The sequence below is a fragment of the Alosa alosa genome, chromosome 10, assembly GCF_017589495.1.
Source record: "Alosa alosa isolate M-15738 ecotype Scorff River chromosome 10, AALO_Geno_1.1, whole genome shotgun sequence".
NCBI classification, from domain to species: Eukaryota; Metazoa; Chordata; class Actinopteri; order Clupeiformes; family Clupeidae; genus Alosa; species Alosa alosa.
This window is the reverse complement of record NC_063198.1, coordinates 34897930-34912291: the sequence shown is the minus strand read 5'-3', so window position 1 is coordinate 34912291 and position 14362 is coordinate 34897930. Positions and strand designations below refer to the sequence as shown.

Here is a 14362-nt window from a genome sequence, read left to right as displayed (position 1 = left end):
AATGCAGCCCCAATGCATTTAGCCTTAAACAGTGGAAGCTAAATTTTGCCGCGGATGCATCGCGAACAGAACTCTTGCGCTGGAATAGCCTCCCTGTCTGTGTGACTACAGATATATGCGTCTGAAATGTCAGCTGGAATGTGAGCCCGGCGAGGAGAGATGCTTATTGATGTCACAGGTGGGCTAGTTGAAACTTTCAACTTCTGTCAGAAAAAGACGTTGAGATTGGTGTAGCAACGTGCGTAGCATAGGCTGTTGCTAAAGTTAGCGATGTTGGACAGAAATATAGACATAACGAGTTCATTTGATGAAGAATACGTGCGGTTTGAGCCATCTAGATCGAAAAGGTGAAGCAAATAGGCATACTTTATCAGTATAGCAAAGGCTAATGTGAATAACTAAATAGTTGAATTACATGCTCCTAAACTGGGCTGGTGCGTTTTGTAGAATTCAGAGACAAAAGCAGTGTTTATACTTTTTGATTGTTAGAATGTAGAAATTAGAATGTCTGCGCGTGACATACCGGGGTTCTATCACACCACCACCCAGCGGTCTGGAATGCATATCCAATCGAATATCACATACTCTTGCGTCTTCATATAAACAGATTTCCCCCTGACAATGCTCGTCTAAACGCGAATAAAAAAAATGAAGACGAGACGCCACTTCTGCGTCTTCTCTTCATCGTCACCTTATAAACGTAGCCTGCTACGGTACGTCACGCGCAGACATTCTAATTTGACAGTTTAGCCAGAGAGGTAATCAAGGATCTTTGGTTTAGCCGTTTAGACGGAGACGCAACCCTGGGTCATCTTCAAAACTCTACACTCTGGAAGGAGTCTTCAGATTTTTGCGTCTTCAAGCCCCACCAACACCCTAACCAGCAGATTGCATCCCCTCGTGTAATTCCTCGGAATTGCATTTCTAGTTAGTCATTTTGTAGTTTGTTTTCTTTATAAATCTCTGGTTTTAGGCAACTTCATACTCCATGGAAGCTATGCACTATTGGCAACAATGTCACTCGCGCTTGTTTTGCTATGAAGCGGCCATTTCCCTCTTCGCGCGCCCTTCTCACCTTTTTCATCCCTGACCCGTTTTCATGCCTGAGGAGAGCTAGCATACAGCTCTTTCTGACATTAGCCCTAATTCAGTAGGAGAGCTAGCATACAGCTCTTTCTGACATTAGCCCTAATTCAGTAGGAGAGCTAGCATACAGCTCTTCCTGACATTAGCCGGATTTCAATAAGCGAGCTAGCATACAGTTCTTCCTGACATTAACCATATTTCGGTAGGAGAGCTAGCATACAGCTCTTCCTCAAATTACCCATATTATTGTCAGAGAGCCTACAGCTCTTCCTGACATTAGACATGTACTGTAGCTAGTGTACATTTGGTTTGCAGTTACATGGAAATCTAAACAGACTATAAAATGGATGTGATCACATTTTACAATCATAGTCATAGACAGTATTTTCCATTTTAATGAATAAAATCTATGTTTAATATAGAACGGAAAAGACAAAGGAGTCTAGTGTACCTCACTTGTGAAAAACTAGTAAAATATTTTTTCCTTCTCATTCTCCTTGTTAGGATGGCAAAAGCACCTCCATCATTGTTCTTGTTAAGTGGTCAGGGCTTTATATCAGTTTTGGCACCACTTGTGGTCATACAATCAATCACTGGTCTTGTATTCGGATTTGCAAATAAAGTATTTTTGAGGTCTCTTACAAATCCATCTCCTACTTTAACAGAGAGAGAGAGCTGTGCCTGCTGTCATAGCCACAGTTGGCCCATTGGTGTTTGTGCTTCTTCGATGCCTACATGGACTCTTATGTATCAAAACTGTTAAGACATAAACCCCTAAGCAATGCTCTTAACAATTCTGGATACAAATGTAAAGTCATTGCCTTAATCTTTGGTAGTTTGGGTCATGTACATAAAATGTGTGTGTGTGTCTACAGATTTGTGGACTCTATAAGAAAAAGGCTAAACAAGTAAGTACTCTTCTGTATGTAATAAAAACACGTGCACGCCTGCACAGTAGCACACCAATACAAATGCGTTGTCCTAGCAACAGCTCCTCTCAACTCCTGAAACAGTCCACCAGCCAGCTGCTATGGCTAGTTGTCCTAATCCTGCTATGTAGTATGGTTAGCCAGCTGCTATGGCTAGTTGTGCTAATCCTGCTATGTAGTATGGTTAGCCAGCTGCGATGGCTAGTTGTGCTAATCCTGCTCTATGCCACGGTGTGGCTAATGCCTAGATGCAAAACATATAGACATTAACCCTTAGAACCCTACACTGTTTTAAGGGCATTTTCACTACCTTTAGTTAGAAGCATTTATCCTGGTCATTGTAAGTGCCATACACACATGCTATATATTGTTTTTTTCAGCAGAGTCTAGGCTACCCAGATCAATTCCATGTATTAATACTTGCATGATTGCATTTTGATTTTTAAATAATAAAAATACAAAAAGCGTATTATAAAAATTCTTATATTTTGACATGTATCTCACCACTGCAAGCTGGCAGCTCGACTTGCGTGTGTGTAGGGCAGACTGTCCTGAATCTGGCAATTTGAGTTCTCAACGGGTCGGGTCGGCCCGACAAACCCGACGGGACCCGCAGGTTCGGGTCGAAAATATAAGAAAACCACCGTTTTAAGTAAATTGTCACGCTGATGTATTGAATCTTCACCTAAATAACGTCAGGGTTTAACAGTCAAAGCGTATGTTTTACGTCGGGCCGCGGGCCGGGTTCGGGCAGATAATTCAGGCCATCCTTAAAAATATTTTTGTTTGCAGTAACAGCCAAAAAAAAAATAAAAATGGGTCGGTAGGTAGGTCAATATTTTTTTTTCAAGATTCAAAGTAAAAAAAAAAAAGTACAATTTTGGTCATGGTGATTACGTAGGAATGAATTTACACAAATGTGCATATCATGACGTAACTGACTGGGTCTTCAACCCGTGCCTTCAGGCGCACCATTGCAAACCTCATTCTGATGCAGGTTATATAGACCAGCCTTTCTCAAACTTCTTTGACCTGAGGCCCGGTCATGGCAGACTTTTGGGTCATAGGGCTCATCTACATGTACCCAGAAAGAAGGCTACAATAGCTCTTGGCCACGTTATATTGAAATTTGACTATACAATACTCAATGCTATACAGTGTATTATACAGTCTCTGCTCTGTTTCTAAGGAAGTTCCAAAAACAACGCCGCTCTATTAAGTTTAGTTAAATAAATAAATAGCCTTCCAACAGGTTGAAGCGGAGCTTTGAGACCAACGTTATCGATTAGTTTCAGTTTCTCTCGCCGCGGACGCGACTGAATGAATGCTCATACCACCACTTAATTGTAGGGCTCCATGTTTAATGACATCGATAGCAGAAACGTTTGTTTTCTTTTTCGTCGATCCGCGGTTTCTTGATCAACTGCGCAGCAAATTATCAGATGAAGCACCGGGCCTAATTTCACTCCACGACTCCAGCGGACCAGCAGTCTCCATGTTATGGACCCATATTTTGAGAAATGTTGAATAGACCACAACCAATTTCAATACTCCGACACGGTCACCGTTAGACTAGGGGAGGAGGGATGAGAAAAAAGATCTGGCCACAGTTCTTCCAGAACTTCGTGCCAAGTAAAAGCGTTATCAGTTTGTGTGAATGAAAACGGCCGTGAGCCATAGTGTGACATGCGTAAAACCAATGGTGTAGAGATGACTTTTTTTTTTAAGTGAGCCACGCTTGCATGTAGGCAATTTATATTCACAATACTTGGGCCTACTAAAAGAAATATTATTTTATTGCATTTGTATTGGTTGTTTAGAGTAAAAAAAAACAATCGGTCAGTATTAACATAAGTTTACAACCCGCAAGTCGGTCGGACTAAAAGGGGAAAAAAATAAATATTTGGGTCGGTTCTAAATTGACAGGGTCGGTCGGGTTACGGCAAACGAAAATATTTTTAAGGATGGCCTCATGTTGATGTGTCGGGTTACATCGGGTCCGGGCTTTAAAAGCCACGGGCCGGGCCGGGTTGTAATTTTCAGGCCCGTTGAGAACTCTACTGGCAATATCATTGCCATGGTGGAGGGATTCTCTGGGGCTGAGCAAATGTGAAATATATGTGGTGTGTGCCTTACGGAAATAAATGCCATTTTTTATTTAGCCCTATGAGCCCTACTCTCTTTTTGGCCATTCTCACTACATTTAGTTATGAGCATTTATCCTGGTCATTGTAAGTGTCATTTACACATGCTATATTTTTTTTCAGCACAGTCTAGGCTACCCAGATCTGCCACCATTTCATATATTAATACTTGCATTGATTTGGTTTTGATTTTTCAATAATACAAAGACAAAAAGCGTATTATACAATTCTTACATTTTGAAATGCATCTCACCACAGCAAGCTGCCAGCTGGACATGACTTACATGTATGTGTAGGCCAGACTGTCCTGAATCTGGCAGTATAAGAACCATGGTGGAGGGGGACTTTGGGGCTGAGCAATTTACAGACATATGTGTTGTGCGTCTTACAGATGGCATTTTTTTTAATTTAGTGATGAAAAATGATCTTTCTGCGCTCCATCTCTGACACAAACTAATCTGACCTGACTTGACCCGAGGTTGCGAGTGTGTGCACTCATGATGATTCTCTACAACAACTTTTTACTGCATTGTCATGAAATGCAAAAAGTGTTTCTTTGTCGAACAAATTAGGATGCAATGTGAGTCTTGAATTGGATGCCATGCAGGAATTTGCTAGGATCTCAAAACCGGATTATGAACATGCTTTGGCATAGAGAAACACACGATAGCATTGGATTATGAAAATGCTTTGCCACCACAACACACAAAAAAGTGGGGTAAGTCGAGCTACATGAAGTTATTATTGTTGTCACTTCGTCTGTTTTATAACCCAGAAGGAGATATATATATATATATATATATATATATATATATATATATATATATATATATATATCTCAAATGATATATATCATTCATCTCTTTCATCTGATATGCTTACCATATCTATGCGATCACGGCTTCGAGAGTAATTCGAACGAAAGTAATGGGTGTGCAGGTGAACGCAGAGAAGTATAGACTGTAAATATGATGCAGTTTGATTTAATTTCATGATTTTTTTTTTTTTTTTTTTTTTTAATTTTCATAATTGATCGTACAGACAAGTGCGTAGTCTCGTTGGAAAGCTCCACTTCTGCTCTGTCACACAATAACTGCTCACTGCGATGAACAGTTCCGGAGCAATGTAAAAGAGAAGAAAGGGTGTGTTTTTTTGACGCACTTTGCGTCAATTGGGTTCTAAGGGTTAAAGGAATAAAACTCAATTTAGGCTATCGTAGACCTCTTTGGCTATACGGAATAAGGTTTCCATTACAGCACAGCACACGTTCCATGAATGAATGAAAGCGGATGCCGGCTTATCTCGCAATAAGTGGATGGAAATCCCGACACTCTTTCAACTACATGAAACTTAATAGTGAACCATCAAATAGCCTACCCCACAGATTTCAGTGGTCATCAGTCCCGATATTTAGCAATATGATCAAACAGTCCAAACGTAAATTAAATCCCAAATCGAACATCTTGGAACGGTATGCCGCTCCAAACGAAAAGTAGGCCTGTCTCACAATAAAACGCACCACGTAAGAAATAAAGGCCTAGCTGCCTCGAATACAAGCCTGCACCAAATAAAAGTACTGTGCTTTGCGCTGCCTAAATAAAAGACCCCAGCCATAATTTGAGGATTTACGATAGCCTGTCTCTTAAACATTCCTCACCCGTTATCCAGACATGCATGAAAACATTTGAAAACAAAACTCACTGCTGTATATGTAATATTTGATCGCTGTTTTGCTACAAATTTTCTTTCATGTAATGAATGCGCACCAGTGCTTTTTCAAAGTTCTCAATGTCTCGTTTTAAATGTCAAGGCCCTCGGAAGTCTACCAATGAAATATGGAGCTACTTTGAGCCTCGTAAATGGTGTAAAACAGTGATTTATTTGCATGGCTAGGCCGATGCCCGAGACACCCCCAACGAAAAACTGTTGGTAGCATTGGCTAACTAGCGCCAGATTTCTGAATGCAGGGGACAAGCCGAGATGAGCTATGAGACATACGTTCACACTCGGTATCATGTTTCAACACACTTTAGGTCAAAATCACACCGGAATTCTTCTTTAACGTTATCAGACAGCGCTGTAAAATGTGTGCGGGAATTTCTCGCATTATGATGGCTAGAGTTGCGGGACTTAATAAATTATGCACAATACTTAATGACCTATGTGCAATACCCGCAATCCCGCACTGAAATGTAGGCCCTGTTTTAAATGTGCATCTTTTTTTCTCTCGCTCTCTCGGAGGTGGCCTGGCGAGCATTCGCTCTGCTGCCAGCTTGTGCCAATATATCGTCCAAAATGCTTGATTGCATTTTATTCTCCACATTTACATGTTCATGTGCCCAATATGCTTGATTGCATTGCATTCTCCACATTTTAAGCTAAATTTAATTTTAAGCTAAATGTACTGTACCACATCAGCATTTTTGTTCAGTGAATCTTTTGTAAATTGCTTTACTATTGTGTCGGGCCCTCGTTGGCAGCCTTCTTTATCGCCCGGCTCGCCTCAGCTGGCAGCCATTCACTCCTTCCTCTGCATGTTCTTTTAAAACGTGCATCTTTTTCTCTCTTGTTCTGGGAGGTGGCCTCCTGAAAATTTGTTCTGCTGCCGGCTTCCATGTCGCCCAAAATACTTGATTGCATTGCATTCTCCACATTTTTAGTTAAATTTTCATGTACCACATCAGCATTTTTGTTCAGTGAATCTTTTGTAAATTGCTTTACAATTACCGTAGGGCCCTAGGCTACTCTTCTCACCTGGCTTGCATCAGCTTCGGTCACGTCCTTTTAAAACCGCATCTTTTTCTCTCTTGTGAGCATTTAATCTGCTGCCAGCTTGTGACTCCACATCACCCAAAATGCTTGATTACATTGTATTCTCCACATTTTAGCTAAATTTTGTTGTACCACATCAGCATTTTCTTTCACTGAATCTTTTGTAGCCTAAATTACCTTCTGGTCCTCCTCTTGGCTGCCTTCACTCCTTCGTCTTCATTAACATTAATCTTTTTGGCCTCAGTAGTCCAGTTACATAGTCTCTGTCTGTTTTTGGTTTTGGATTTTGTGAAATACATTTCTAAATATGCGGTGCGACTTATATGTTTTTTTCCTGTTCATGATAAATGTTTTGAATGATGCGACTTATACTCCGGAGCGACTTATAGTCCGCTAACTTTTGAGTTACTTTTAAGTCTGCTTTTAAAATGAACAGTACTGAACAGTCACACACACAGTTTAGACCTATTAATTTTAGTTTCAATGGGGTTGATGGGTTCTCGAACATTTCCAACCCCAAAACATTCTAAAATGCATGAAGGCCCTCCTGACCTCGTTTTGCGCCACCCTCACCATCTAGGTGGTTTGATAGATATGTACGCTGCCTACTACTAGCCTTCTAGAAGTAGTAGTATGCATAGTAGTGCACTGACACTGAATTCTGCAATATAGTAATAAGGTTATTATTATTATTATTATTATTATTATTATTATTATTATTGTTATTGCAATCACTTTGTAGGCTACATGGAATGAGTTCAATGGGATGCCATGTGAAACGATGCTAAGTAGTGATCGATAAGAGGCAAAGGAATGTGTTTGTGGTGAAATTAGAAAATGCATTTTTTGCACAATTTTGTCATTTTCCGACCCTCTCTGCATTCAAATCGGTATATCTCGAAATGGATTTCCACGATACTGGACTCATTTCGTCGTGGCACGACTCAGATATAAAACTACCTCTCTCCATACACCATAGATATAAAACGACGTTTCTCCATGCACCATAGATATAATGAAACTACCTCTCTCCATATAACATGGATATAAATATATCATAGATATAAAACTACCTCTCTCCATACACCATAGGTATAAAACTGGAAAGAGCAAAGGGGGACAGGGGAGTGAGACGAGAGGGGAAAGGAGAGGCTACCAGAGACCCTCACTAGCCGTAGACCACCAGTCAAAATAAACCCAGTAAAACTATGCAATAGACTAGATCTGTTTTGCAATTATAATGGTGAGTGTAAAATCTAACCTGATGCACATAATAATTGGTCACATTTTCGTCTGGAAGTGCAGGTGTCACCTTTAACCCAGATGTGCACACTATGGATTTAGCCCACCTGTAGCCCAGATGTGCACACTTAGCCCAGATGTGCACACTATGGATTTAGCGCCCCTGTAGCCCAGATGTGCACACTTAGCCCAGATGTGCTCACTATGGATTTAGCCCACCTGGAGCCCAGATGTGCACACTATGGATTGATACGGTTGCTGCTATTTGGAACTTTTTACAGCTAAAGCTGAATCATCTTATGATGTCCTACTTGTCAATCCAAATAAAGGATTCAAAAGAGAGAGAGAGAGAGTATGTGAGTGTGTGTGTGTGAGTGCGTGTGTGTGTGGAGCTGCTGTGTGCAGGGCAGATGCATCTCTGTCTTTGAGCTTGCAGTGTGCTTGCAACTTAATGTCACTAACCATATCACCCTCTCTCTCCCTCCTTCTCTCTGTCTCCCCCTCTTTCCCTCTCTCTCCTTCTCTCTATCTCTCCTTCTCTCTCTCTCTCCTCTCTCTCTCTCTCTCTCTCTATCTCTCCCTCCCTTCTCTCTCTCCCCCTCTCTCCCTCTCTCCCTCTGTGTCTCCATATGAGGAGTTCTATGAGCACACTAAGAGCTTATGGCAGGACGGTGGTGTGAGGGCCTGCTTCGAGAGGTCCAACGAGTATCAGCTGATCGACTGTGCACAATAGTGAGTACAAAGCACACACTCTCTTTCTCTCTCACACACTCTCTTTTTCTCTCTCTCTCTCTTTCTCTCTCTCACTCTGTCTTTTTCTCTCTCACAGTCGCTCATACACACGCAGACACACACACTGTAAGCTACTGTGTAGAATTAGCCTGAAGTAGCCACAATTCTATTCAGAATTTCAGTCTGGAACCGAAGCATTGGGCAGTGTTTCAACCGATACAGGGGGAAATGCCTCTTCACACAATTGGATAGACCTAACAAATCAGAGCAAAAACATATCCTACCGTGAATCCTGCAGAACATCCCTCTTCTAGACACGACTTAATCACGGTTTTATGTTCATTTTTTTATGTTTTAGCGGCATCGATATCTTTATCTTATATCTTATCTTATCAATATCTTATCTATGACACAATAGCGACATAAATGTGTAGCTTTTCTAGCGACAAGCTTTTTGCTGTAAACCAAATCAAGCAAAGCTCGGTCAGGTCACGTGAATGAAGCTCGGTCAGGTCACGTGAATGAAGCTCGGTCAGGTCACGTGACTGAATAGGCCCTGTTGCTCATCTGTCTACATTGTATAAAGCCCATCCGGACAACTTGATTTGTCCGCACAATTCTCAAGTTGTCCTAGAGGCTTGTCAATGGAGCAAGTCCGGACTAAATTTCTCGACCTCAGATTTTGTGGGCGGGGTTAAATTCAGGCTGGCTTCCAGTCTAGTGTAGAATTTCTCTCACACACACACACACACACACACACACACACACACTATTAAAAATGGACTTTAGGCAATAATGGCTCCACATTCAAATTCACAAATGTGAAAACATGAAGTTCCACATGAGCACCTGTAGCTTTGGTGTGGACACACACACACACACACACACACACACACACACACACACACACACACACAAATGCTCGCAGACACACACACACACTCACTCACTCACACACACACACACACACACACACACACACACACACACACACACACACACTCTCTCATTCACTCACACACACACACACTCACACGCACGTACGTAAACATGCATTCACACACTAACACACTCAGACTAGCGCACATACACCCTCATGCATCCTCATGAGATGCAAAGTGTGTGTGTGGGCGGGGGGAGTAATGGATGCGTCTGTGGGGTTATGGAAGTGTGTGTGTGTGTGTGTGTGTTTTAGTGAAGGCTAACCCTATAAATGTCTGTGTGTGTTTGTGTTTTAGTGAAGGCTAACCCTATAGATGTCTGTGTGTGTTCGATTATAGACAGGGTATATATTCTATCCCTTTATTTTGATTTATTGGCTGTGAGGTTGACATTTTTATTAGAAGTAAACACACAGTTGGATCCATCTGAAGGCGTCTGAAAGCAGTACTGCTACAGAGAATCAGAGAGAGAGGGAGAGAGGGAGAGAGAGAGGGGAGAAGAGGGAGAGAGAGGGGGAAGAGGGAGAGAGAGGGGGAAGAGGGCAGATATAGAGGAAGAACAAGAGGAAATGTAGCACTGCTCTCTGGGAAATGCTAGCATGGCTGTTGACACTGCTTTACTCATGCAGCCACGCAAGAGGAAATGTAGCACTGCTCTCTGGGAAATGCTAGCATGGCTGTTGACACTGCTTTACTCATGCAGCCACGCAAAGAAGAGGACATGTAGCACTGCTCTCTGGGAAATGCTAGCACGGTTGTTGACACTGGTTTTACCCATGCAGCCAATGCTAAGAGGAAATGTAGCACTGCTCTCTGAAGTAACTAGCATGGCTGTTTTCGACGCCGTTTTACTCATGCAGCCACAAGAGAGAAAATGTAGCACTGCTCTCTGGGGAAGTACTAGCATGGCTGTTGACGCTGCTTTACTCATGCAGCCACACAAGAGGGAAATGTAGCACTGCTCTGGGAAATGCTAGCATGGCTGTTGACGCCGTTTTACTCATGCGCAGCCGTCATCAAGAGGAAATGTAGCACTGCTCTCTGGGAAATACTAGCATGGCTGTTGACGCTGCTTTACTCATGCAGCCACACAAGAGGAAATGTAGCACTGCTCTCTGGGAAATGCTAGCATGGCTGTTGACGCTGCTTTACTCATGCAGCCACACAAGAGGAAATGTAGCACTGCTCTCTGGGAAATGCTAGCATGGCTGTTGACGCTGCTTTACTCATGCAGCCACAAGAGGAAATGTAGCACTGCTCTCTGGGAAATGCTAGCATGGCTGTTGACGCTGCTTTACTCATGCAGCCACACATTTGATGCTTCTCTTTTTGCTCCACCATCTCACTCTGTTTTTATATGTGTGTGTGTGTGTGTGTGTGTGTGTGTGTGTGTGCGCACTGACTCCTCCTCCCTCTATGTGTGTGTGTGTGTGTGTGTGTGTGTGTGTGTGTGTGTGTGTGTGTGTGTGTGTGTGTGCACTGACTCCTCCTCCCTCTATGTGTGTGTGTGTGTGTGTGTGTGCACTGACTCCTCCTCCCTCTATGTGTGTGTTTGTGTGTGTGTGTGTGTGTGTGTGTGCACTGACTCCTCCTCCCTCTATGTGTGTGTGTGTGTGTGTGTGTGTGCACTGACTCCTCCTCCCTCTGTGTGTGTGTGTGTGTGTGTGTGCGTGTGTGTGTGTGTGTGCGTGTGCGCGCGCACTGAGCTCCTCTCTAATGCTGATGCAGTCTCCACAGGGACAGCAAATGGCTGGAACTGAGTCATCGCATGGGTGGGGGGGGGCTGAGGACAGAAACATGAAGAGAGAGCAGGAGGGAACGATAGAGCGATGAGAGAGAGAGAGAGAAAGTAGGAGGGAGCGATAGATAGATAGAGAGAGGGAGGGAGAGCGAGAGAGAGAGGGAAGTGAAAGAGAGACCAGGGAGGGAGAGAGGGAGGAGAGAGGGAGGGAGAGAGAGAGAGAGAGAGAGAGAGAGAGAGAGGAGTGAAAGAGAGACAGAGAGAGAGGGAGCAGGGAGGAGTGAAAGAGAGAGGGAAAGAGAGGGAGGAGTGAGAGAGCAGGGAGGAGTGAAAGGGAGGGAGACAGAGAGAAAGAGAGAGAGCGAGAGAGAGATTTGTGTGGCACTAAAAGCTGCTTGTTAGTAGAGTAGAAAGCTCATTTCAACTGACCACTACAGAAGGAGAGTTAATGGCACAGAGCCAGCAGCGTTGGCTTACGTTGATGTAGCGTTGGTAGAATGTAACAATTGTGTAAGTTGGCTTAAGTTGATGTAGAGTTGGTAGAATGTAACGTTTGTGTAGAGTTGGCTTACGTTGATGTAGAGTTGGTAGAATGTAAAGTTGGCTTACGTTGATGTAGAGTTGGGAGAATGTAAAGTTGGCTTACGTTGATGTAGAGTTGGGAGAATGTAAAGTTGGCTTACGTTGATGTAGAGTTGGGAGAATGTAACGTTTGTGTAAAGCTGGCTTAAGTTGATGTAGAGTTGGTAAAATGTAAAGTTTGTGTAAAGTTGGCTATAGATTAGGGCTAGGAGATGTGGAGAAAAAAATATATCTCTATATTTTGCTATATCTCGATATACGATATCTTTACAGGAAAAATAACCCCCAAAAACTACTGCAAAAACAAATATTCCAAATTCCACAAGGTCTTTTTTTTATTGAAGTGCAAAGAGGTAGGCAGTCCATGTAGGAACAAAAGTGCTTCTGCAACATTTAAAAAACAATCCCTGTATACAAAAATAATAAAATAACTGTAAAACAAAGGAAGAAATAATACACATTGCCTCCTTTTCATTCAAAAAAAAAAAAAAAAACTCAACTCAAGGTAGGCAGTGCATATAGGAACAAAGTGCTTCTGCGACATTTAAGATAAAAAAAATCCCTGATTACATAAATAATAATAATTTAACTGTAAAATAAAAGAAATAATACATATTGCCTTCTTTTCATTCAAATATAAAACAACTCAACTCAAGCTCATCTTTGCATTAATTTCTCGAAAAGTAATAGCGACTCGGTAAACTGGATCAAGTGTTTTTAGCATAAAGCCACGTGCGCTCTTTCTTTCATATTCTACACTCTGCGTTAAAGTTTTGTGGAGTGTGATCTGTGTAGTGTTTGTAATGTGTGAGTGAGTAGGCAAGCTTGTGCCTTGTCTGTAAATGGTGGAAAAGGGTGGTGGTGCTAGAAGCTTTGGTTGGCACCAACTTTCGGCATTCACGGCAGTAGACATCTGTCTGCTGTTCGTCCGATGCCTTAAAACCGAAGTATCTCCATATAATGGAGCCAGTTGTCCTTTTTTTTTTTTTTTAGAGTTCTGTAGCCTCCGGCTGGTTGAATGAGACAACACACAAGGGGCGGGGCAACACACGCAAGGAGGCGGAGCCAGCACAGCACAGAGAAGGCAAACAAGCAAAGTGGCCAAATCAGTATTAAATATCAACATTATATTAATATATACGATATGTCAAAATCCATTTCATGTTTAAGAAATATCTCAATATATTTCAATTATGGAGATATCGGCCACCCCTACTATAGATGTGTGTAGAGTTGGTAGAATATAGTTGACTTTAGATGAAGGTGAAGTTGTTCTATAGGTGGGTGTAGATTTGGGTGGATGCGGCTTTAAACAGGAGGTTAAATATATCAAATAGGAGGTTAAATATATTGAGTTATTTCTGTGGTGTGTGTGTGTGTAGCTGTGAGAGTGTGAATATGTGTCAAACTGTGTGTGTGTGTGTGTGTAGCTGTGAGAGTGTGAATATGTGTCAAACTGTGTGTGTGTGTGTGTGTGTGTGTAGCTGTGAGAGTGTGAATATGTGTCAAACTGTGTGTGTGTGTGTGTGTGTGTGTAGCTGTGAGAGTGTGAATATACCGGGCAAACTGTGTGTGTGTGTGTGTAGCTGTGAGAGTGTGAATATGTGTCAAACTGTGTGTGTGTGTGTGTGTGTGTGTGTGTGTAGCTGTGAGAGTGTGAATATGTGTCAAACTGTGTGTGTGTGTGTGTGTGTAGCTGTGAGAGTGTGAATATGTGTCAAACTGTGTGTGTGTGTGTGTAGTGTAGCTGTGAATGTGTCAAACTGTGTCAAACTGTGTGTGTGTGTGTGTAGCTGTGAGAGTGTGAATGTGTCAAACTGTGTGTGTGTGTGTGTGTTTATTCTCTTCTTCTTTCAGTCAGCTCGAGACACTTTTTCCCAGCTCTCTCTCCCTCCCTCCTCTCTCCCTCTCTCTCTCCCTCCCTCCCTCCTCTCTCTCTCCCTCCCTCCCTCCCTCCGTTCTCTTTCTCTCCCTCCTCTCTCTTTCTCTCCCTCCTTTCTTCCTCCCATTTCTCTGTTCTTTCTCCTCTTCTCTGTCTGTCTCTCTCTCTCTGTTTCTGTTTCTCACTTTCTCTCTCTCTCTCTCTCCCTCCCCCCTCTCTCTCTCTCTCTCCCTCCTCCACCTCTCTCTCTCTCTCCCTCCCTCCTCTCTCTCTCTCTCTCTCCCTCCCTCCTCTCTCTCTCTCCCTCACTG

The 14362-nt window shown here is 42.5% G+C and overlaps 1 protein-coding gene across 3 annotated transcripts in view; it reads left to right on the top strand.

Moving 5' to 3' along the window:
* Positions 1-14362, top strand: part of gnas (GNAS complex locus) — a 68154-nt gene that overhangs the window by 20350 nt on the left and 33442 nt on the right. The window contains exons 5-6 of one of the 3 annotated variants that reach the window (XM_048254826.1): positions 1962-1994; positions 8808-8905. In XM_048254826.1, coding sequence (XP_048110783.1) covers positions 1962-1994; positions 8808-8905 — 131 coding nt within the window. The remainder of the gene's footprint in view (positions 1-1961; positions 1995-8807; positions 8906-14362) is intronic. The other 2 variants (XM_048254828.1, XM_048254827.1) reach the window with 2 other exon arrangements.